This window comes from Epargyreus clarus, unplaced genomic scaffold, assembly GCF_041222505.1.
Source record: "Epargyreus clarus isolate Ecla_fem2 unplaced genomic scaffold, WU_Ecla_fem_2.2 ptg000018l, whole genome shotgun sequence".
Taxonomy (NCBI): domain Eukaryota; kingdom Metazoa; phylum Arthropoda; class Insecta; order Lepidoptera; family Hesperiidae; genus Epargyreus; species Epargyreus clarus.
In genome coordinates, this window is record NW_027332226.1 from 15,038,582 (window position 1) to 15,063,282 (window position 24,701).

Sequence of the window (24,701 nt, forward strand, 5' to 3'; positions counted from 1 at the left end):
AGCTTGCATGTGCTTAGGACGTTGCATGCGCGGTGTAATAGGCCAGTCTATTGCTTGTGTTAGTACACACTGCTGTCGTGAATAATCAACTGATGCATTTATCAATATTATTATGTCTTTAATGTCACATAATTATCACACGCAATAAACTTACTCGCCAGGTCTGTTATAGTCGGTTGTTTCTAGAATCAATTATTAATTAACAGATTTAAAAGGGTTTGAGCATTAAATAGGGTTGTGTGGCCTCTGCTTAATAGCTGATATAATTAAATAAGCAACTCAATCTCCCCTTGCTCATGACGTAGGCTACTGATGAATACATCATTGACGCCAATCGACTAAATCTTTCAATAAACGCTATCTCTCATATAACTACAATATATTTTTATCTTAACTTAAAATTCCAAGGACGTACACAAAGCAAGTATACAAAAATAATGAAACTTAAGTTGTCAAGTTCACTGATTAATGCTATAAAAGAACGTAAAATTGCAGACTTAAAAGACCCAAAAATTGTACCATGTGTAATAAATAAATCAATGTTATATTCACTTCGCTCTATAAACAACTCAACAGTGTGTACAAAGCGTTATCGGGCCCGTGATGAGGCGTCCTACCGACGTTGCTCAATCGACTTATAATCAAACATCGATACCATCTACTATGGAAATTCTGCAACACACAATTGCAGAGAAAATTTCAGTGTCTGAACTGATTTCATTATAGCGGGTTCGGTTTCAAAGTGGCACGATTGGAATCAATGATTCCAACGGTAACATTTTCTGTGATATATGTACAGTAAATTGCAGGGGAGTAATATTATTGCAGATAATGTTAACGGCATCTATGAGGCATTTTCTCATTAATTCCCAATATTCTATTAAAATATATTAACTTATTTTTAACAAGAAACTCTTTTCTTTAAATCAGGGGTAAGATTTTATCTGTAAATTAAATATGAAATTAAAATTATTTTATGATATTTGATGTCTCTCACTCTGGAATGCGTTCCCAGCAGAGGAATAATGATAGGTTGACAACAATGTCATGCGAAATATATAAACTCCTCTTTATATGAACCACTTATTAAAATTATAACGTTAGATAACAGTTCTAATTTATAATTTTGATATCCCACAATTTCCGCTATACCTAGTTTCTGAGCATCATACCTACATACATGCCATACCTGTACATACGAACACTTTATCTCTTCCAGTAATATCTGCAGCTAAGATTCAGCTAACACTTTGAAACTTAAAACGGCAGTTAAACTAAGAATTTCCTGAAACTCCTCAATTTGTACAAGTAAGTTACACAATAAATAAAACGCTTCGTAGAGCAAAAAGTCTGGAAACGCGAAAATTCTCCGCAAAATTGTTACAAAGTTATTTTTCTCTACAAATATCAAACAATAAGTTTTCAATCGACACTCGCAATTAATTTTTAAGATGAAACAAAAGATGGCGCGGCAGACTGAACGCTTGCAGAATTCGTGAGATTTTTTTCAATAGAGCGACCAACCAACGTCAAGTAGAACTCTTCGTTATTCTACTCCGAAAACACAACCACCATACTGACTGGTCTTGAAATAATGTCTTGAGGAATTCCAACCTGATCCTGAGGGTTAGCAATTCTCTGTCACTGACATCAGATAGGCGACAAATTGTCACTTACATCGTTTGCTATTTTTATATCAAAAATATATAATGTATAATAGATAAGGATTAAGTGCAGATTCTCTATTTAAAAGATATGATAAGTATGGTAAGAGTGAGATTCTTATACGACGCTTTCCGACTTTGTCCTCAGAGCAACAAAATAATTTTAAAAGTTTCTTTTAAAATTATTTTGTTGCTCTGAGCACTCTCTTTAACGCAGATCTCTAATCTTATCTGGGATGTATTGTAATAAACCCCAATGAGACGCTCTTAGGTTGCAGTACCAACGTACTCTGATGGACTGTAAATAAATTTTATTGAAAGATTTTTGGAGCAGAATAAAACTCCCAGAGCCTTTGAACGACAAGTTGGTTTTATGAGTTACTGTGCTCTGTTAACAAACGAATGGTGAAAGCAATGAACGTAGCGACCGATCGTGCCTGCTCGAGAAATAGACGTAAAAGAGTGCACAAAGAACAGAAAGAAATGCTAGGAACACTAACGTGAACATCGGACTGAATTTGGGTGCGTTTATATAGACAAGTCTTAACGCAACTGGCGGTGATAATTAAAACCCAAAAAAGTGTAATTAACAATTAAATATGATAGGACTGCCTGAAGTCGATAATAGCATGGTTAAGCACTGCTGTCTTTTGGTTTGAACGATGTGGTAAGGGAGACATACTTTTCCAAGGCGTTTCAGCTTAGTCCTCAGGGGTAGCGGTGCATCCGTGGCTGACCTCAGGTAGGAATCTAATCCTATATGGGGTTGATTACAGATGTTCATGAGCAACAGTAGCCCTTACACTTACTAACAGACTTACCACACCCTTCAAACCCGAACACAGCAGCGCTAAACACTGCTATTATGAGGCAGAAATAGGTGTGTCGGCAGTGTCGCCAGAGTCGAACCACAATGGGTTCTACCACTTTAAACCTGCTCCTATATTATAAAAAAAAAAATTGCGTCCCAGCTACTATGTGAGCCATCTTGCTAAAAAGTTTGCCGACCTCTGGTCTACTCTATAAGCGCACCTTAAAGCATACAGACGCTTTTTTTAACTTCTTTGATCAAAGTGTAGCAATGACACGTGTGACTTTGATAAAGTAATTACTTTAAAATAGTGATACGTTGCTCTTCTATAAATCTATATTGTAAACCTTATGTTTGTCCGTTTGTAGTAAAACGGCACCTATTATGATGAAAGTATGCGTTGTTTAAAAGATTCTCGCTACACTAACCAGACCAAAAGCTATCAATTTTTTTCTTTTCAAGCTTGTTATGCTATGGTGGTCAGTTTATGTTTATGATCTCTATACTAAATTACATTAAAGCAAAGGACGCCTAGATAAGAGCAAATAGATAAATATAAGAGCAAATAGAAAAATAATAATAATATAAATAATAATAATAACAGTAGTAATAGGTAACAAATAAGAAACGATGTACATTGGCATTAGCCACTTATAAGCAGAAATCAACCCCAACAGAGACGCGTTGCTACCCTTGAGGACTAAGTTGGAAGTTCTCGGATAAGTATGTTATTCGCAGGTAGTGAGAATAAAAAAAAAATCTTTATTTTATCTAACATGGCTAGAAAAGTCAGGAATAGAAACTTGTACCATACATTTTGTTAGAATATTTTACACTCAGAAGCTTTTACAAAGAATGGAGAGTATTTCTATTTTCCCTGAAAGTTCTCAAGAAAGTACATTTTCCACTTCATTTGTCTGAAGTAAAGCACCGAAGTGACCACACGAGTACGATAAAGGGGGTTTGTGCAAAGTTCAATGAACTCTATCTTTACTTTAAAATTACTGTCATAAGTTTCAACTAACTTGAGATACAAACTCTAAAATACAAACTTAACGATAGGTATATTGTATAGCTACATTACTTGTATCTTACTTGTATCGTATCAAAAATGTTATATCAAAAAATAAGTGTTCCAAAAAATAAGACAAAAGAGCAGGTAGCTAAGACAGTAGTCTCTGACTAAAAAAAAACTCACGTGGAACTAACTTAAGAACAACTTTAAATTACAGTATGTTTTAAGCGCCATGTTAGATTTCATAAATGAGGCAAATTTAACTTTTTATAAGACTTCGAGTTATATTTGTAACTAATGATTGTCTATTATACGTATTAAAACGTATCAACATTTTTGAAATTCATTTTAATCGGTCTTAAAAGGTCTTAAAAAGGCAGTTAGTAATTTGCATAAAATTCGTACATAACTACCTCCACCATAAGTTGAGGGCTATAGTGGCCACTTAAGCCCAGGTGAAAAGCAAGGCCTTTCCATATCAGATACATAACTAGAATGCTCTAGGATTCAATTTAGGCGGCGCAGGTGCGGACGACAGGGGACGGACAGTTACTAGCATATTATCCCTACCAACATTAGACCTTCCTGTTTATATTAAAATATTGTATTATACTATTTCTTGCTAGGTACTAGACAAGCCTGCATAATCTTGTATATAAAATTCTCGTGTCACAATGTTAGTTACCGTACTCCTCCGAAACGGCTTTACCGATTTTCACCAAATTTTATATTCAGTAGGTCTAAGAATCGGCTCCTATCTATTTTTCATACCCCTAAGTGATAAGGGTTGTTCTCCCTTAACATTTTTTTATTTGTATGGTAACACAACGTTTGCCAGGTCAGCTAGTATTACTCTATATATATATTATAATGATGGCCAGATAAAAGGAACCGATGACTAGTATGAGTATTCCAACAAATGATACGGACCCCAAAAAATATTTTGACATCATAATATTTAGGTTATTGATCGGCCAGGATTCAAATTCAGGATTCAGTCCTTGTAGTTCCGGGACCAGATTAGGGCTATGGTATCCTCTGCCTGTCGTAAAAACGACTAAAAGGGGGCTTTCGTGGTTGCGGGTGGTAAGAGTGGGAGCTCCAACCGCACGGGAAGAACGATGTGTGGCGGCGCACTGTTGTACACTCTATAAGGAGTGGAGAGCTTCATTGTCATCTGGGTGAAGCCCAATGAGACAACGCGCTAAGAGGACTCCGGCTGCGTTCCGGAGATCCCGGAGCGAAGCGTCGAAGACGGTCACCGTGGGGTTTTTGATGCGGTAAAAGTCCCACATAACCCATCATCGCTCCCACGGCGCCGGGTACCTTGTGAAGATTTGCTCCTCGTCAACAAAAAAAAGGCCAGCTATTATGGATGAATATTGAACATGTTCATATATAAATAACATACATATCATTCCCACGTTTTCGCTGCGTGTCGAAATAAATGTGTCACAATACATCGGACAGTCGCTTATTCCGCGCATCAAACCGCGTGTCGCGTTTGAATATTCAATCAATAGTGTGAGCTGTGCCTTAGGCTGTATCCGTAATGAACATTTTGGTAACTCGATATGAATTAGAAAGCGATCCTACAGTGCACCTGATACCTGTAATGAACATGAGTTGGAATGAAGTTTTACCTGAGTTCATCCAAAGCATGCAAGTGTGACGCCGGCCACACTTACGCTACTACCTCTAAGAACTAGTTGAAATACCCCTTATGTCTATTTCTTACAACAAACTTCGCACAGGAAAGTTAGGAACTGGGAGCAGTATTATTTTTATGATAAGATTCTAGATTATGTACCCTTGTCTTGTATGATAAATTGCCATTTTATTTTCTAAAAAACCCTTTTATTTCTCTTAATTAATTTATTCTCATAGAATGTGTTATTTTTTATCTACCTTATTCACTCCAGGAAGTTTTTTGTAGAATTTTATTGCTTCTCTCTTTTTTAATTTACAACAACTTCGTCTGTCAGTGTAAGAAGTATTAGAACAGTATAAAATAGATCTAAGTTATAAACAAGCGTTATATACGTTCACATTATGTAACAGACCTTCGGCTACTTTCACGTACTAATTAAATTAATATCAAATTATATTTATGTTACTGTGACCACAGCTTATGCTTAGTTAAACGCTAGACATTCTATGGACATGCCAATGGCTAGCGGCAGGTGATTGCAGCTAAAATGTCACGGATTTTACGCATTCTGATCGCGTGCTTCAAACTACTGAAACGCCTAATAGTAATTTGAGTAGATTCAGTAATTATTGATTTTTTAATTAAACTGATGTGCTATGATATTTTTAACTTTATTTAAAACTTTAATTCCTCCATTGGTTGATAATCAAACACAGGAAAAAAATATTATTTTTTAATGTCAAATTAAAAAGTTTGAATAATACAAAAATTGTCATGGACTTAGTAGTTTGTGACTATGCCTGTAACTATTTGATACATACATATATACTAAATTATATATTATTATGTGTAAAACAATAAAAAATCCTACATAAAATTGTGAAAATTTTCATAAGACGAAATTCAAAATGAATAAAACATCGCGATGTCATCCCGTAATTTGAAATGAGAGATGTCTTGAAATTTCAATATTGGTCCGCTTAAATTTTAATATGAAATATGCCGCAGAAATCTTTGAAGTGAGGACCCTGAATAAGTTAAGTAATTGTGTTATGAGGGTCACCCAAATTAAGGAAGTATAGTAGGCAGGTACCCAAGTTGAGTTAGTTATTAGGAGTGCCTACCTATACTTTGGTGCTATGTAAGCCTGTAGACTCTACAGTTTGAAATATTTCTCATTGTAAAATATAGAGCTAGCCCCCGAAACCTAATTTAATCTTTATTCTTAGTTCAAATTTACAAAACCTATCTTACTATTACTTCATCTAATCTTATTTTTTTTAATAAAAATAATTCCTAAATTTAATCAACAATATTAAAATATAACAAATCATCTTAGTTTATTAAAGCCTCAAAGGCTAAGCCTTGCCGTTCAACAAGGAAACGCCGCCAGCGTTTTGGGAACCATGCCTCGCACGGCAATTTTAGATGGTTTATTTTATTTATGATTTTATCTTTTTTACTCTTGATTGTATATATTGTTAATTAGAAATAATTTGTATATATTTTAGATTTAATAATTTCTTGTTATTTAGTAATAAAATTATAATCGTTTATCAAATTAATTTATTTAATTTATATAATTATAATTTCAAAATTTAAATCATATTTTGTATAATTCAGTTAATTCATTTTAAGTTACATAGTTTTAAAGACAAAATTTTCAATTTAAAATATTTTTTAGTTTTTCATAACATAAACAATGAATTTTATTTTATTTTAACACGATTTTTACATATTTGTATATATTTAGTTATAAACCTTTATCTTACTTTAAAATTTTAAAATCAAACAGTAATTTTAAAATGTACGAGTAACATTCAAATCTTTCGATGAGTTGCATAAAGTCAATGTTGTCTGTAACATAAATATTCATTAGTTGCAGAGTCCGGCACTAATAGCTTAATGGTCAGAAGTTGTGCCTTGCTCGTACCATTAGTCTATCAGCAAACTTCGAATACCCATTAATTGGGATATTCATGAACATAGAACAGAACAGAACCGAACTACGGTGATGAAATATTATTCCAACTTTTATGGATCCATGATAGAATGCGTTATTTGGAAGTTGATTTCACAACTTTATAATTGGTATCACTGCTTTGTTTATTTTATAAGTAAAAAATGTATAATTCAAATTTTAATATACTCGAATCTCAAATAGTCGGTAAAAAGAATAGTAAGTACGTATTCAAAATTACGACAGTATATTTAAAAATTACAAAAAAGTTAAATTTAGAAATCGTAGTAAATCGAAACAAAAAAAAAACAAAATTTACTGAATAAATCCGTAGCACTAACAGACTTACAATGTAAGAAGAAGCATACAATTTTGCCGATATTAGATACCCGCTTATATGTATATTTTTTAAATTACACCTTACGATTCTTTTCACATAAAATGCCAAAGATCACAAATACTTTAGAGACCAAATGCATTCAGCTTACTTTATAAAGCTAAAACAACACATTTCCACAAATAGTCCAAGATCCCAGGGCCACCAGACGTCACGTATTTTCTGACGAAGGAAATGTGGACGATTGAGTAGTGTTAGTATGTACTAAGAATGCATGCCTACCTGCTAGCTTGCTCAGACGGCCAATTTTCAGGTATCAGGTAATCAAGGTACATAAAAACTTTACTTACCTCACGTAAATTCTCCAAGCTGATTTTTACGTATATTTTAGGCAATATCCTTAAAAATAAGTCGCCAATACTCCCAGACACTTTCTGTCGGCCGTATTGCTTTGCAGACGCTTTAAAGCTCCCAAAATAATTACTTAACTTCACGTAAATTCTGATGCTCCATTTTTATATATGTCTACCAGACAACTATTTTAAAATCTTTTACAAGAAGACAGACCGATCCAAGGGGCCAATCATCCCCTAAGCTCAATTTTAATGCCTCTGTGGGTAGGAGCGCGAGGGCATTATCCACGCGCATGAGACTGAGTGAGACATGTATTAGGATATATTGACCTCTCTCTCTCTCTCACTCCGTTACAATTTACTCATATAACTCAATTATTAATATTAAAAAAAATCAGCTAAAAAATAAAAAATCAGGTAAACAATTAAAAATTAACTTGTAAAAAAATGCTCATTTGACTACAATAATTCTAGAATTTTATCCTACAAGCTGTTTTGATAAATTCGAAAAAACTTAATTTTTTTTTTTTTAAGCAATATCAAATACTCGATAGTGTTAACGAATTCATCGAATAACAGCAATTTTTTAGTAAGCTGCTAGCATCGAAGTTTTTCAAATTTTTCCGAAATTTATCTGTGATGTATACAACGTTTCTGGAATAATTGATGTAGATGCTGCCAGACTCCAACTGTTCATTAACAATTATATGGTTTCTGACATTAATGAAGAATTCAATCGGAAAAATTTTAAAAACTTCGATGCTAGCAGCTTACCACCTTGCAAAAGTGAGCTTTGGCAACAGTTCCGACGAGCTAACTATATTGCTAGTCTTTGGAACAATGCAACTATGAAGATGATAAATATTTTCAAACCCGAAAATAATGGCTGGACATTAAAAGATGGAACATATGATTTTCATTGGTTCGACGGAGATGAATTACCGGGTTTTGTCAGTGAGTCGCTAGAAGAACAATCAGGTAATTTATTTTCGTTTCTCATATTTTTTGTGTCAGTTTAGTTTTTTCAGATCTTCATTGTTTGAATTTTTTTTTTACAGTGGAAGGAAATGAGGACAATGTTGATAGCGACAATGACGATTTAGATATTCAATATCAAGATTGGCTGGATGATGAATTGTCTAATTTCAATGACGATGATAATGAAGATTAGAGGCACTACTCAGAAATTTTGAGAGATTAATATTTTTCTACTTTGTATTTTACTTATGATTAATTCCCAATAAATAAATAATTAAAAAAAAATTGCTGTTATTCAATGAATTCGTTAACACTATCGAGTATTTGATATTGCTTAAAAAAAAATTGAAGTTTTTTCGAATTTATCAAAACAGCTTGTAGGATAAAATTCTAGAATTATTGTAGTCAAATGAGCATTTTTTTACAAGTTAATTTTTAATTGTTTACCTGATTTTTTATTTTTTAGCTGATTTTTTTAAATATTAATAATTAAGTTATATGAGTAAATTGTAACGGAGTGAGAGAGAGAGAGAGGTCAATATATCCTAATACATGTCTCACTCAGTCTCATGCGCGTGGATAATGCCCTCGCGCTCCTACCCACAGAGGCATTAAAATTGAGCTTAGGGGATGATTGGCCCCTTGGATCGGTCTGTCTTCTTGTAAAAGATTTTAAAATAGTTGTCTGGTAGACATATATAAAAATGGAGTATCAGAATTTACGTGAAGTTAAGTAATTATTTTGGGAGCTTTAAAGCGTCTGCAAAGCAATACGGCCGACGGAAAGTGTCTGGGAGTATTGGCGACTTATTTTTAAGGATATTGCCTAAAATATACGTAAAAATCAGCTTGGAGAATTTACGTGAGGTAAGTAATGTTTTTATGTACCTTGATTACCTGATACCTGAAAATTGGCCGTCTGAGCAAGCTAGCAGGTAGGCATGCGTTCTTAGTACATACTAACACTACTCAATCGTCCACATTTCCTTCGTCAGAAAATACGTGACGTCTGGTGGCCCTGGGATCTTGCTCTAAAAGCAATCGTTAACAGTACGTCGGCGGAAAACGCTCTACAGCGCTAAGAGATGCGACTCCCGTCCGCACGGAATTGAGTCTGCGTCCCGACGCGTTATCGGATTTGTTCGGGACGCGCTCAGAATGCATTCACTGCACATTGCATTACTGAACGAGCTTGACACTGGAAACAAGGAACAAATGTTCGTATTTACTTACTATTTGTTCCAGTAATACAATAATACGAATAATGTAATTACACTATAGATTTTAAAATTTGAAGAGATTTTCTACGCATAATATATAGTAGTTTGGATTTTTCATCTCATTTACATATAATACTATAGCAGCAAAAATTTTAAAATATAATATAAAATACTTTATAAGACCAATCGGTAATTATATTTGGACGAAACATGCTCAGAAATAGCCTATAGGGCTCAGAGATACGACTCTCGTCCGCACGAAATTGAGTCTGCCTCCCGACGCGTTATCCGATTTGTTCGGGACGCGCTCAAAACGCATTCATATGTATTCATAGGAATACATATGTATGTGTGTGTATGTATGTGCATGTATGTGTAACTGACTTTCTAAAGTAGAGAGTTTATCTATTACACCTTTGCTAAATAAAAACTTAGAGAACTATATTTTTATTTAAAGTGATAAAGTACGTACTTATGTTTCAATTTAATCCTCGAGTTACTAATCTGTACGATTGGTACACGTTAATCATTTTACATATATTTTTACCCGACTGCCAAGGAAGGGTTATGTTTTTCGCGCGTATCTTGTATGTTTGTCTTTCTTTATTTGATCCGATCTAACGAACGGCTGGATAAATTTCGACAGTTAAGGTGTCATTATATTTGTCTCAATGACCCGAGTGTCCTTAGATAGGTGTTAGAAAAATAAAATCAAAAGGGCGAATTAATGGCACGAAATAGTGACACATTTAAAAAAAAAAGTTAACGGAACCTATCGAGTGGGGTATCACATGAAAGTAAATTAAACGTAGATTATAAAAACATATTTGTATATATATAAAACTGCAAGATGACTGACTGACAGACTAATTAAATTACTTTTTCAGTTTTTAGAAATCAAACTACAGCCAAAACCGCTCAACTTAGGGTTCAGAAATTTTGCACAAAGGTTCACTATACAGCGTAAATAAGTACTAAGAAAGGCCTTTTGGAAATTCTACCCCTAAGAGGGTAAAATAGGGGAAAATGATTTTTTTGAAATCCTTTAATTTTGAAGCAACTGCTACAAAATTTTTGTATTTAGCTTTCTGGATAGGAACAAGGACACACATATTTATCCCCATCCAAAAAATTAACCCCGTAGAGGGTAAAATAAGGGTTAAAAGTTCATTTAAACAATCGTCAATTTTGAAGCAAACACTATGAAATTTTGTATTTAGCTTGTTGGATAAAAATAATGAAATTCTACCCAATACGAGGTAAAATAATGACCGGAACTTTGAATTACTGAAGTTATATATTTTATGGAGCGTAAATGGTGGATTGTTTTTGCGAAATAGTAACACGTTTTAAAAAAAGTTAACTAAACCTATCGAGAAGGATATCAAAATAAAGGAACTTAAAAGAGATTACACATACGTTATATAATATATACATATGTATTACTCATCGAGATGACTCATCGAGATGACTGTCTGAGTCATCTCGATTGTTGCTGTGATAAAGATCAACGCAAAGGGAAACCGCTGAACTTAAGAGTGCTGGAATTTTACTCATAGGTTCTTTATATAGCGTAAATGAGCGCTATGAGGACAAAATAGGATAATATTGTTAGAACATCTTTTGTTTTTGAAGCAGATACCTACTATGAAACTTTGTATTTGGCTTTCTGGATTAAAATAATAAAACGCCTTTTTCTCCGTTTTTGGAAATTCTACTTCAGCTTTTATAGTGCAGTCGGGTTTTTTGATTTTTTAATTAATTACTTGTTTTACAATATACCACCATAGATTAATATTAATAAACCAGGGAACATTTATTTACTTGAGAAACTGTCCAGACAAAGAGGGTATCCTTGAGACCCAAATAGAAGGGAGGAACGTCCCACTAGACTAGTCAGTCCGTACTTAGAAACGAATTTCTGATTTAATTTACATAGAACTCCTAACTTATTGACATTTGGAACACATATTGAATGACAATATGAGGTAGGAGGTAGTTATAACTACATTATTATTATCTTCTACTTTGGCAGATATTTTCACTGAAAGTGCCTTTTACTTGAAAAAGCAGTTTGTAATAAAATAATAAATCAGAATTAAAATTTATCTTAGTCATTTTGTATTTTAAAAGAAAGTTCGCAAACCAGCGTTCAAGAGTAATCAACGCTCTAAGAAGCAGTTCCCCGTTTCTTACTACTACAAAGGGTTATAATGCACATCGTTATGGAGGTCTCAAGTGAGGTTGATGAGCCATTACATCGTAAGGTACAATAGACAACATATACCAGATTTGTTCCAACATACCCAAGTCTTCTCTAAATCGAAGAACAATGACGCACCCGCTCCCTCGTCATTAATCGTTAGTATCCCCGTGACGAGCCATTACGATAAAGTAGGCCGAAATATAAGGGATTGGATTTGACACAACGGACGAAATAAGTTAAGACATTAATGGTTTTAACATAGATTGCTACAAAGTAACGCTTGGTAATATTAACGATATGTATAGTACAAAACCACACTCGTTTAAAACTATCATAAAAATCCTTTTTCTCTAAGCGAAGAAAACTTCTAACTCTGCACCCTAAGATAAAGGTACATGTAGTAAAAATATGATGTCTGACTAGAAATTATTTTAAAAAGAAACCGACTACTTAAAAATAATTAAGTGAAAAGTGAAACAATGCACGAAATCCAATGAAAACTGAATCTAACGACACCTCATATGTAAAAACCCGTCAAGCCATTTGATCATTCCAAATAAGATATTACCCATCTCCTAATCTCCTAAAAAATAATTTGGTATCTGGTCTGGGGCCCGGTATTGTAATAATTTGGTTTTATGCTTGTCTATGGTGCCCACATGACAATAAATTCTAGTGTAGGGCTATGAGTATAAAAAAAAATTTACCAAACAATCCTACTGTTCATGTTTAACTGACCGATAAATTAACTTTGAAAAATGATTATAACTATACGAATATGCATCTTCGTCATAATTATTTTGAATAGTTCTTATAATAACTACGTGGATATTTTCCTCATAAAAACTGATGAAGTTCTACGTGAAGCCAGAATAATGAAATCTGATCCGATTATGGTCCACAGCGCTTAAGCCAGGCTTTCAATCAAACTCTCTCGAAGCCACTGCGGAAAGTTAAAAAGCTATTAATTTTTTTTGGAAAGCTTTCTAATCTGCATACCAATCTTATTATATTTAGATCTAGCTTAAATGCTTTGAATACAACTTGTTTATGTTTGTTAATGTGGAATATCCCACTACAGATTGAAATGGAATATTTAATTAAAATTACAAAAAAATATATTTCCCGGATTCAATATCGTTGTGTTAACTGTAATAACACTAGTAACATAAACTTTGTAAAAAAAACTACTCCCGTACAAACAAGGTCGTGAAAATTATATTGCGCCCAAAATATTATTAAAGTATTTGTCATAGATTGTTTCTATACCTCCGGCTCCAACACAAGGTCCGAGGTATATATAAGTACGAAAGTATTAAAATAATCTGCTAAAATCTTAAATATGAACAACTTGGTCATATAGTAGCTCAAACGTGACAATTTAAATAACTTTTATATGTAATTTTTAGCTGAAATTTACGAAAATAAATAAGATGTCTATGATTGATTTTGACAAAACATCCACACAAATAATGACGTTAACAAGACCAAAACAATACAAAAAGAAAACCAAAATAAAATAAATAGAATGTAATACAGAAATCCCGATTGCAATCACTTCTCAACGGACCACATCCAAGCAACAATCGACACTATTATTAGACACTTTTATTTCCAAACAAAACACGTATGAGCTCAGCGGTCCGCGGACATGGCGTTAGATATCTCGGATACCAATTTCTCCAACAAATCCGAAGATCCGAGATTATGGCAGCAATTTTAAAAGGACCCCAATGCAATAAAGCGTGTAGTGAGAAAACACCGTATTAAATTGCCAAGGTTTGTTACTGTACAGGATGCTCAGAATCTGCTACGGATTGTCCCTTGTTGTTCTAATTGCCCCAACGTCCCTTTCCCAGTTGTAATTAAATGCAGCAAATATATTTGCAAACCTTTGATAATCTGTTACAAAAACTATAACGAATTAGATAAATATTCCCAAAACTGTAACATTCCTACACCAAAATTTAACTCATTTTAACACATTTTAAAAAGGTATATTTTTTAATTGTTAATTTCAATGTCTCCATATAAAATATTAACACATAAACAATATGTTTGCTTAAATATAAGTTGGTATTTTCATTCGATTTTTTTGGTATTCACAATTGATTTTATAAAAAAAAATTAACAAAAAATACAACCGACTTCTATGTCACTACAAAGTAAAAAATAATTGAAATAAATGTTTGTTTTGTACATATTTCTGAAGTCGGCGCTCAATATATTTCGTTGGATAACGATGTAAACAGCGTGTCTAATATGAGCGCCGACTTCAGAAATAAGTACAAAACCAACATTTATTTCAATTATTTTTTACTTTGTAGTGACATAGAAGTCGGTTGTATTTTTTTGTTAAAAATTTTTTTTCACCCTTTTTAGTGATGACATACTAACATTTATATTAATACAATATAAAATTGTATAAACGTGATCATGAATGAAGGTAAGGTCTGAATTTACATTGATTGGAACTGCTCGCTCGCAGGCCGCTGCCGCGCCCTGCTCGCTTAGTTTTATACTGTCTTATATGTTCCAACCTAACCTAACTAAATAGTCAATGATGAACTGGCTTTACAATTTCATTAGAACCTACACCAAATATCTTCAAACACAACTCAATTATTCCCATCGGTTGAGGAGTTACATATTTTGTCTCCGAGCCCCATTATCAAACCCTTAAATAGTCAATGATGAACTGGCTTTGCAATTTCATTAGAACCTACACCAAATATCTTCAAACACAACTCAATTATTCCCATCGGTTGAGGAGTTACACATTTTGTCTCCGAGCCCCATTATCAAACCCTTAAATAGTCAATGATGAACTGGCTTTGCAATTTCATTAGAACCTACACCAAATAACTTCAAACACAACTCAATTATTCCCATCGGTTGAGGAGTTACATATTTTGTCTCCAGAACCCGCTCTGTTCCTCATCATATTTAAATGGGACCAACTTGTAGCAATTGTACACACACGAAACTAAAGGCATTAAAATAGGTTCATAAACGGCGAAGTTATGGCTGTTATATTTACATGGGTGGAGGAATTCCCCTCATTTTCTCCAGAACCCATCGATGGATCCTAACCAAATTTAAATGGGACCAATTTCTAGCTCGTGTCTATACAATAAAAAAAGAATTATTAAAATCGGTCCACTAACGGCGGAGTAATTCGTGTACATACATAAAAAAAAAGATACCGGCCGAATTGATAACCACCTCCTTTTTGAAGTCGGTTAAAAATAGAAGCAGCTTGTTGGACACAACGAAATAGCAGAAACAGTTAAAAACAAAAGTCCTGTTAATTTGACAAGAGGTAGAAGAAATTATCAACTCACCCCATTTAATCTTTCTAGTTTCTGCAAGTTTTTTTATTTCAACCCTGTAGCGCGGAAGTTACTGTCGTAATGCAACATGCTGTACGTAATTGTGGTTCTAATTGGCCCAACCTCCCTTCCGTTTGGTCAACTTTGCTATCTATTTATTACGCTGTAGTAAGTAGGTATAAAGCAAATTGTCTAGATTTGATAGTGTTTTGCCAAAAACATTTGCATATTTTTTGTAAAATATATGTAATAGCAACGTTAGTTCCCTTAATAAGTAAACAAAATATAAAGCACAAATATTATCTGACTTTTACGGCCGCCGAGCTTAATTTAAAATTTGAGAACTTAAAATTAACAGAGAACTGTCCTCACCTGCATGTTTATATTTATTTATTTTTTTTTTTTTTTGGTATTAATACATCACTCTCAAAGGCTTGTGCTTATCTATTTACTAAAAGTCATAAACGCAAATAATTCACTCCATTTACAACCAAAAAAATTAAAACACTACCACTATTATTGACAGTCCAACAAATAAGTCGTAAAAGGAACATGGCGCGACAAGTTACGCAAGAGTTCTGAACGTCTTAATAGTCTTAAGTCTTAATAGTTAGCTGGCAAGCATTTGTGACTGCGGTCGTAATCTACAACACGCTGTCCCTAATTGTGGTCCTAATTGCCCCCAGCCCCCCTTTTATCCGCCGCTTCGGGACATATGCTTTCTGTTTGGTCAATTTGGCTTTGTTGGCAATTTATCGCTGCAGATGGAAGTTTGTAAGATTTTTGATATTTTTATTTACTAGTAGTGGAAATATAAACTAGAATCGTAAGTAAACTTATAGATATAGATAGATAAAGTTATGAAGTTAAATAAGTTAAACATAATAACTAAAATAACCAAGAAATATTGCGTCGTTAATTCCAACATGTGAAAAGATTCCACAATTACTAAGACTTTAGTGAGGTAGAAAATAACGTGACATTTCTGTCGCACATTTCATCGCAGTAATAGAATCTGCATAAATGACATAAACTAAAAATAAATAGATAAACTCTACCTTGGCTTCCAGGTAAATCTGCATACTAGACTCATGTGAGGAGTGAGGCGCATGGCGCCGTCACGTTGCGTTGAAATAGGTATGGCCTGATCTTTCTAAAGTGTGGTCTATGCACTTCACAAAGCACACCCGGTAGCTCGACTAGTCCACGTAGACACAGGAGCACGAGGGCACATACAGAACGGCTGTATAAAATCGCCTACCGAACAACGACGACTAATCGCATGAACCGGCATTAAAAGACTAGTTGGTAGCACTTTTTACGTCTACCCACCTACAAGTTGACAATAATCAAATAGTTAACCAATAACAAGTAATTAATTAAAAAAATCAAAAACCCGACTGCACCAAAAAGGCTGAAGTAGAATTTCCAAAAGCAGTGAAATAGGTATTTCATTATTTTTATCCAGAAAGCCAAATACAAAGTTTCATAGTAGGTGTCTGCTTCAAAAACAAAAGATGTTCAAACAATATTATCCTATTTTATCCTCGTAGTGTTCATTTACGCTATATAAAGAACCTATGTGTAAAATTCCAGCACGCTTAAGTTCAGCGGTTTCCCTTTGCGTTGATCTCTGGCACAGCAACTCACTCATTTAGTCAGACAGTCATCTCGATGTGTATATATAATTATATATATATATTATATACATTATATATAATTATATATTATATATAAGATATATTATATAATGTATGTGTAATCTCCTCTTAATTTTCTTTATTTTGACACCCTACTCGATAGATTTAGTTAACTTTTTTAAAACGTGTTACTATTTCGTGAAAAAAATCACCATTTACGGTCTATAAAATATATAACTTCAGTAAATCAAAGTTTCGGTCATTATTTTACCTCGTTACAGGTAGCATTTCATTATTTTTATCCAACAAGCCTGATACAAAATGTCATAGTGTTTGCTTCAAAATTGACGATTGTTCAAATGAACTTTTAACCCTTATTTTACCCCCTACGGGGTTGATTTTTCGGAGGGGGATAAATAAGCGCGTCCTTGTTCCAAATACAAAATTTTATAGTAGTTGCTTCAAAATTAAAGGATTTCAAAAAAACTGTTTTCCCCTATTTTACCCTCTTAAGGGTAGAATTTCCAAAAGGCCTTTCTTAGTACTTATTCAAGCTATATAGAGAACCTGTGTGCAAAATTTCAGAACTGTAAGGTCCTTGGTTTAGGCTGTACGTTGATTTCTGAAAAATGAAAAAGTCATTTAGTTAGTCAGTCAGTCAGTCACCTTACTGTTTTATATATATACAAATATGTTTTTATAATCTCCGTTAAATTTTCTTCCATTTGATACCCTAATCGATAGGTTCGGTTAACTTTTTATTTTAAATGTGTTACTATTTCGCGCCAAAAATCCGCCATTTTGATTTTTTTTTACTAACACCTATCTAAGGACACTCGGGTCATGGAGACAAATATAATGACATTTTAACTGTTGAAATTCATCCAGCCGTTTGTTAGATCGGATCAAATAAAGAAAGACAAACATACAAGATACGCGCGAAAAACATAACCCTTCCTTGGCAGTCGGGTAAAAAAATAAACAGAAATATAATGGTATACTGAGATTTATTATATGTATGTTATGTGTAAAAATGAATGCCATTATCATGATCCTCTGTCTGTCTGTCTGTGTATCTCTTCTTTACGCCTAAACCACTGAACCGATTTTAATGAAATTTTGTACAAAGACAGTCGAGACCCCAAAAATGACATAGGATAGTTTTTATCCCGGAAATCTCACGGGAGCTAGGGATGGTGATCTAAGATCGATTAATCGGAGAATCTATCTTTTGGCTCAAAAAGTCGATTATTTTAATCGATATTAGTAAGGATTGAAACGTAAACTATGCATTTCATCAAGTGATGATTTTAGCAAAGTTGTTGTCCATGAGCCCACGAAGGTTTCGGAGTTGGTACGACCAATTTTCGCCAGATGACGCCGCTTGCATTCCAATGAAGGTACGAATTTTCAGTTTTATGTATGTTAGTATGTCATATTATTTTCTTTTAAACGCGGGCGAAGCCGCGGGCAAAAAACTAGTATTAAATAAACGCATGCTTTTTAAGAATAGTATTTCTAGAACTGTTTTTGGACTATTACATAATTTTACTCTTTGAATACTAATTCCAACACAACACTGATGTTATATGTAACTATCTTCCCATTTAAGATTCGGATTTCCAAAAAGTACCTTGCGTTTAACCAGAGGTGGAACGTTGAACACGAATGCAGATCGCCAAATAGAGTGTCGAAGAAAGCAGGTGCAAAATTCTTGAACGGGCTCGCAAACACCTCACAGACCTGTGGGCCATAGATCAGTGAAGAACTAGAGAGTTCACTTTAAAACCATGTAAAAGTTAAATGTTTTTACTTAAATATTTTTTTCTTTTGCTTATAATCTTTTTCCAACTCTAAGTTTGGTTAAAACAGAAAGAGCTTAACGAGTTAACAATAAAATTTGGTTCAAAATACTCCTGCAGGTAATCTTCAATCCTCTTCCACTCCTACATTGTGTCGATTTTGTAAACATATCTGTATGGTAAATTACAATTTAAAAAACTAAGTTGATACTTCTCGTTTGTCTCTGCTCTAAAATACAAAACAAAAGTGCTTAACATCAATGCATACAGCGTACTGTCATAAATTTAAGAAAATTATCTGTTTTCTTAACTATTTATATCCCATCCAGTACTCGTATATACCAAATAAACTAAACATTCTGCTTTCAACCTACTCTGTGGTACACAGTAGAGCAATGTAAGGCAATATTAGAACACTAGACGGTATCGTCTTTGTTCGTTATTGGATTCCTTTTTGGAGTGCGGTTTGTGTCTACAAATACTATTACCGATCCCGTGTAGACACAGAACTTAATAAAACGAAGCTGAGCAAAATGTTGAATTTGTGACATTTAGGAGATATATAGATAAACGCACTAACCGGATGCAGAACATTCATTTTTTATAATATAGGAGTAGCAGATGACCATGAAGTCCACCTGATGGTAAGTGGCTACTGCCGCCCGTAGACATCTGTAATCAACACCAGATAGGACTAGATATTCCTACTTGAGGTCGGCCAAAGATGCGCCGCTACCCCTGTGGGCTAAGCTGGATCGTCTCGGAAAAGTATGTCTCCCTTACCACACCCTTCAAACGAGAACTCAGCAGCGCTTAACACTGCTGTTATGAGACATAAATAAGACGACAACTGATATACATTAGATACATACTGCCGTCCTTCCCGGAGTTGCTTGCTGTACGGTTGGAGCTCCTACTCTTGCAGCCCGCAACCTCTAAAGCCCCCTTGTAGTCGCCCCTCACAACAAGCAGGACATACCGTAGCCCTATTCTAGTCCCGGGACTACAAGAACAATGTGATGTATACCGAAATTGAATTTAAATTATTATTACACAATACTAGTAGGTATTACTTTATAGTCTAAATTAACTCATTATAAACCCAATTAAAGTTCTTTTATGAAAACATTAGCCGTATAATAAACATTTCGAGTATTTTATATTTTAAGTTCCAAGGTAAAGAATACCAATAAACATTTTGGACGTACGAAATAACGTAGCTGCCAAAAGTAATGAAATATAAAAACCCAGTTTTCATTCCCTTCCCGTCGCTCCTGTGGAGCGGACATTATTCAAATTAACTTGACAAATATCTATTCAGACCGGCCCGATGGGACTTCTCACTATAAGCCTCTTGCTCTATTGTTAGCGTGATACGATTTGCTAGCTTCTTGCCACGCCCCATTGACAACTACAGATTTACATTACCATGACTGAAGATATGAAATAACAGAATAATTAGGTTATTGTTCATTAATTGTTTACCATCTTCAGCTGATACCAAAAATAGTGAGTTCTTTTAAAAATCGATTATTGTCCATAGTTGAAACGAATTATTTTGCGATAGTTCACCAAATTATTTCAAATTATCCCCTTTGTTCCCTTAAAAAAGACTTGAGTTAAAAAAATCAAGATCTCTGATACTTGTTTTATAATATTTCGTTATCAATACATATTGTAAAATATAATTAAATACAAATAGTCGTTATGTAAACTTTAAAAAGATTTCTATCCCTTCGCATTGACGGGGAGACAAGTTACTAAAGGCCTTGGAAGGGGAATAAAAACACTATTTACATGATAGAGGCCTGAATTGAAAAGCCTTGTATTGAATTGTAGAACTGTAATTTTGTCAAGTGCCATAAAGCATTCGGAGAATGTCTTTATTTTTTATGTTTATTTAGGCACAGCAGAATAAACTTGAAATATTTTTTAATTTTCATAATCGCTTATTGAAAGTTTAAGATATTATACGAGTACGAGCTTTTGCCCGCGGCTTCGCTCGCGTTACGAAGTAATATTTTCATCCCCTATTTTATCCCCTTGGGGGTAGAAATTATCGAAATCCTTTCTTAGCGGATGCCTACGTCATAACATCTACCTGCTTGCCAAATTTCAGCCCGATCCGTCCAGTGCGTTGATAGATCACTATATCAGTCAGTCACGTTTGAGTTATATATATTTAGATTATATTTAATTGAATATTTATTGGTACGTTGTGATCACTAAAGATTCGATTAAAGTACATTAATATTACATTGTAGAAGGAATCTCAACAATCCTACATAGGAAACCGTCGCGCACATACGGGGCAGGGCATAGTTGCTGTGGACTGGGGCCCCCTGGCGGTTATAGGGTGCTACATCTCCCCAACTGCAGTCTGGCGGCGTACGAGGCGTTCCTGGGCCGGGTAGGAGACTGCATTCGCGGTTGCCTGCCCCGCCCAGTGTTCGTCCTCGGCGACTTCAACGCCCATTCCAGGGCCTGGGGGAGCAAAAGGGACAACGCCAGGGGAAACGCGGTACTCGAATGGGCGGCGGAACTGGACCTACGTCTATTGAACCGGGGCTCGGTTAGCACGTGTGTGCGTTGGCAGGGGGAGTCGATCGTGGACCTTTCATGGGCGACTGCCTCTGCCAAGCGTTTGGTGACGGGCTGGCGGGTGGCGGAGGCAATTGTCACGCTATCCGACCACCGTCACATAACGCTGGATGTGGCTTTACAGCTCCCGGTTCACAATGGTCGACTGGGAGAAGGTCCCCCGCGACGTTGGGCTCTGAAGCGGCTCGATCGAGACATGCTCATTGCCGCCGCCCACGTCGTGGATTGGTCCGGTACCGCCGCCGAGGGCGCGACCCCAGACTTCGAGCAACGGGCTGTTCGGCTCCGAGCAGATATGGCCGCTATCTGCGACGCCGCCATGCCACGGGTCAGATCCGGCAGAAGGGGACCGGCATACTGGTGGTCCGATTACATCGCACAGTTGCGTGCAGCTTGCTTGCGATCCCGACGCAAGTACACGCGCGCCCGCAGACGTCGGACTGCCGGTGCCGAAGAGACGGAAGAAAGGTACAGGGAGTACCGCAACGCGACCGTGGCGCTTCAGATTGCCATCTCTGATAGCAAGTCTCGAAGCTGGTCGGGACTCCAGGACGGGCTGGATAGGGACCCATGGGGGCGCCCTTATAGGATGGTGCTTGGAAAGCTGCGTCCATGGGTCCCACCGTTAACGGAGACCATGGATCCCGACTTTGTCACGGTCGTTATGGGAAACCTGTTTCCTTTCACTCCGGATAGCCCCGATGCCGCGACAGAGCCATCGGTGCTGCCCGAGTGGACGGAGGAGTTGACAGTCAGTGAAACAGAACTAGGATAGGCCGTGAAACGGTTGGCCGCGCGAAACATCGCACCAGGCCCTGACGGAATCCCGGGTCGGGCCTGGGTGTTGGCCCTGACCGTCCTAGGAGAGAGAGTGCGGTCTCTGTTCACTGACTGCCTACGTGCCGGTCGCTTCCCAATGGAATGGAGGCAGGCGAAGGTGGTACTCCTCCACAAACCGGGTAGACCTTCAGACTCACCCTCGGCCTACAGGCCGATATGTCTGCTGAACGAGTTGGGAAAGCTTTTCGAGCGGATTATTTCCGCCCGTATCAGCGGACATTTGGCGTGCAGCGGTCCGGATCTATCCGACAGTCAGTACGGATTCCGAAAGGAACGCTCGACTGTCGATGCTATACTCCGTGTTCGCGCAGTGAGAGAACAGGCCGTATCCAGTGGCAGAGTGGTTTTGGCTATAAGCCTGGACATTGTTAACGCTTTTAACACTCTGCCCTGGAAAGCGATAAGGGAGGCCCTCGTATACCATCGGGTGCCTCCTTATTTGCGTGATGTGCTGACGGCCTATCTGTCGAACCGGAGTATAAGCTATCCGGGCCGTTACGGGAGTGTCGGGGAGAGGCGTGTCGTGTGCGGGGTTCCGCAAGGGTCGGTCTTGGGGCCACTCCTATGGAATCTCGCATACGATGTCGTACTGCGGACGGAACTCCCTCCTGGTTAGCTATGCCGACCGTTATATATATATATATACGGACCTCCGTTATTTGCTATGCCGACGACACTCTCGTACTGGCCGAGGGTGAGTCTTTTGAGAGGACGGCGAGATTGGCCGAACTAGGGGTGGCACGCGTTGTCGCGAAGATACGTGAAATAGGCCTTAGCATTGCCGGCAATAAGACCGAAGCGCTATGGTTCCACGGCCTGCGGCGGGGCGTGGAACCACCCTGCATGTCAGTGCGGGTGAGTGACGCGGATTTCGAAGTGGGCAGGTGCATGAGATACTTGGGACTCGTGTTGGACAGCCGCTGGCGATTCGACGAGCATTTCGACCGCCTGGTCCCCCGGATTCACAAGGTAGCGGGTGCTTTGCACAAACTGCTGCCAAATCTAGGGGGACCGAGGGAGGAAGTCCGCCGTCTCTACGCAGGCGTCGTGCGCTCTGTCGCGCTCTACGGTGCGCCCGTATGGTCTGATAGACTGTCGGGCTGCCGGCGCCGCGCGGCCAAACTGAGTGCCGCGCAGCGTATGATCGCGATCAGAGTCGCACGAGGATACCGGACGATATCGTATGAGGCGGCCACAGTCCTGGCGCGATTTCCGCCCCTGGACATCCTGGCGGATATGACCGCAGAGATCTTTTTTAAGATCCGCGGTCTCCGCCAGAGTGACCACCCTCCTAGCGATGAGACGGTCGAAGTGCTCCGGACGAGAGCCAGCTGGCGCGCCCTAAGACGCTGGCGTGATAGGCTCCAGGAGCCACGGGGCGCACGCCAACGCGTGGTCAGTGCGATCCTGCCCAACTTCCGAGCCTGGCTAAAGAGGAAGAAACGCGTCACTTACCGACTGACACAGGTGCTCACCGGACATGGCTGCTTCGGTGAGTACCTGCATAGGATAGGCAGGGAGGCCTCAGCGCGGTGCCACCATTGTGGACATGCCCAGGATTCTGCGCAGCACACGCTCGAGGAGTGCCCAGCGTGGCAACCCGAGCGGCAGATCCTGGTGCAGCACATAGGGCCGGACCTCTCCCCGGAGAATGTTGTTGCGGCGATGGTCCGTTCTGGCGAAGCGTGGGATAGCGTGGTTGCGTTCTGCGACCGCGTTATGCTCGCTAAAGAGGACGCCGAACGGGCCAGGGAGCGCGCCGATCCCGCGCGGAGAAGGAGACGCCGTAGGCGTCGATAGCGCCCACTGGCGCGGTGTCCCTGTAGTTCCGGGACTAGAATAGGGCTACGGTATCCCCTGCCTGTCGTAGTAGGCGACTAAAAGGGGGCTTCCGGGGTTGCGGACGGCAAGAGTGGGAGCTCGAACCGTCCAGCAAGTGACCCCGGGAAGGACGGCGGTATGTGTGGTCGCATACCGTCGTAAACATACATGGTGTGGGAGGAGCGAAAACTGCTCCCCCAGGGTAGAGCCCGTTGGGCATCGCGCTTGGAGGGCTCCGGTTGTGTTCCATTGGAGATCCCGGAGTTCTCCAACAAGCGTTGAGGACGGCCACCGGGGGGGTTTTAGTGCGGTAAAAATCCCACATAACCCGGCGTCGCTCCCACGTCGTCGGGTACCTTTTGAAGGTTTCCCCCTCGAGAAGAAAAAAAAAAAAAAAAAGGAAACCGTCGCGCGTGACACAGCCGCACAGACATGGGCTACGCCTCTCAAAATACTGTATATAAAAATAT

The 24,701-nt window shown here is 37.6% G+C and overlaps 1 protein-coding gene across 1 annotated transcript; it reads left to right on the forward strand.

The window, feature by feature from the left end:
* The first annotated feature begins 15,615 nt into the window (after nucleotides 1–15,615).
* LOC140749667 (uncharacterized) lies at nucleotides 15,616–22,345 on the forward strand. Its single transcript, XM_073082783.1, has 2 exons — nucleotides 15,616–15,620; nucleotides 21,325–22,345. Exons 1-2 carry the CDS (start codon nucleotides 15,616–15,618, stop codon nucleotides 22,343–22,345), a joined length of 1,026 nt encoding a protein of 341 aa, XP_072938884.1.
* Nucleotides 22,346–24,701: the final 2,356 nt, after the last annotated feature.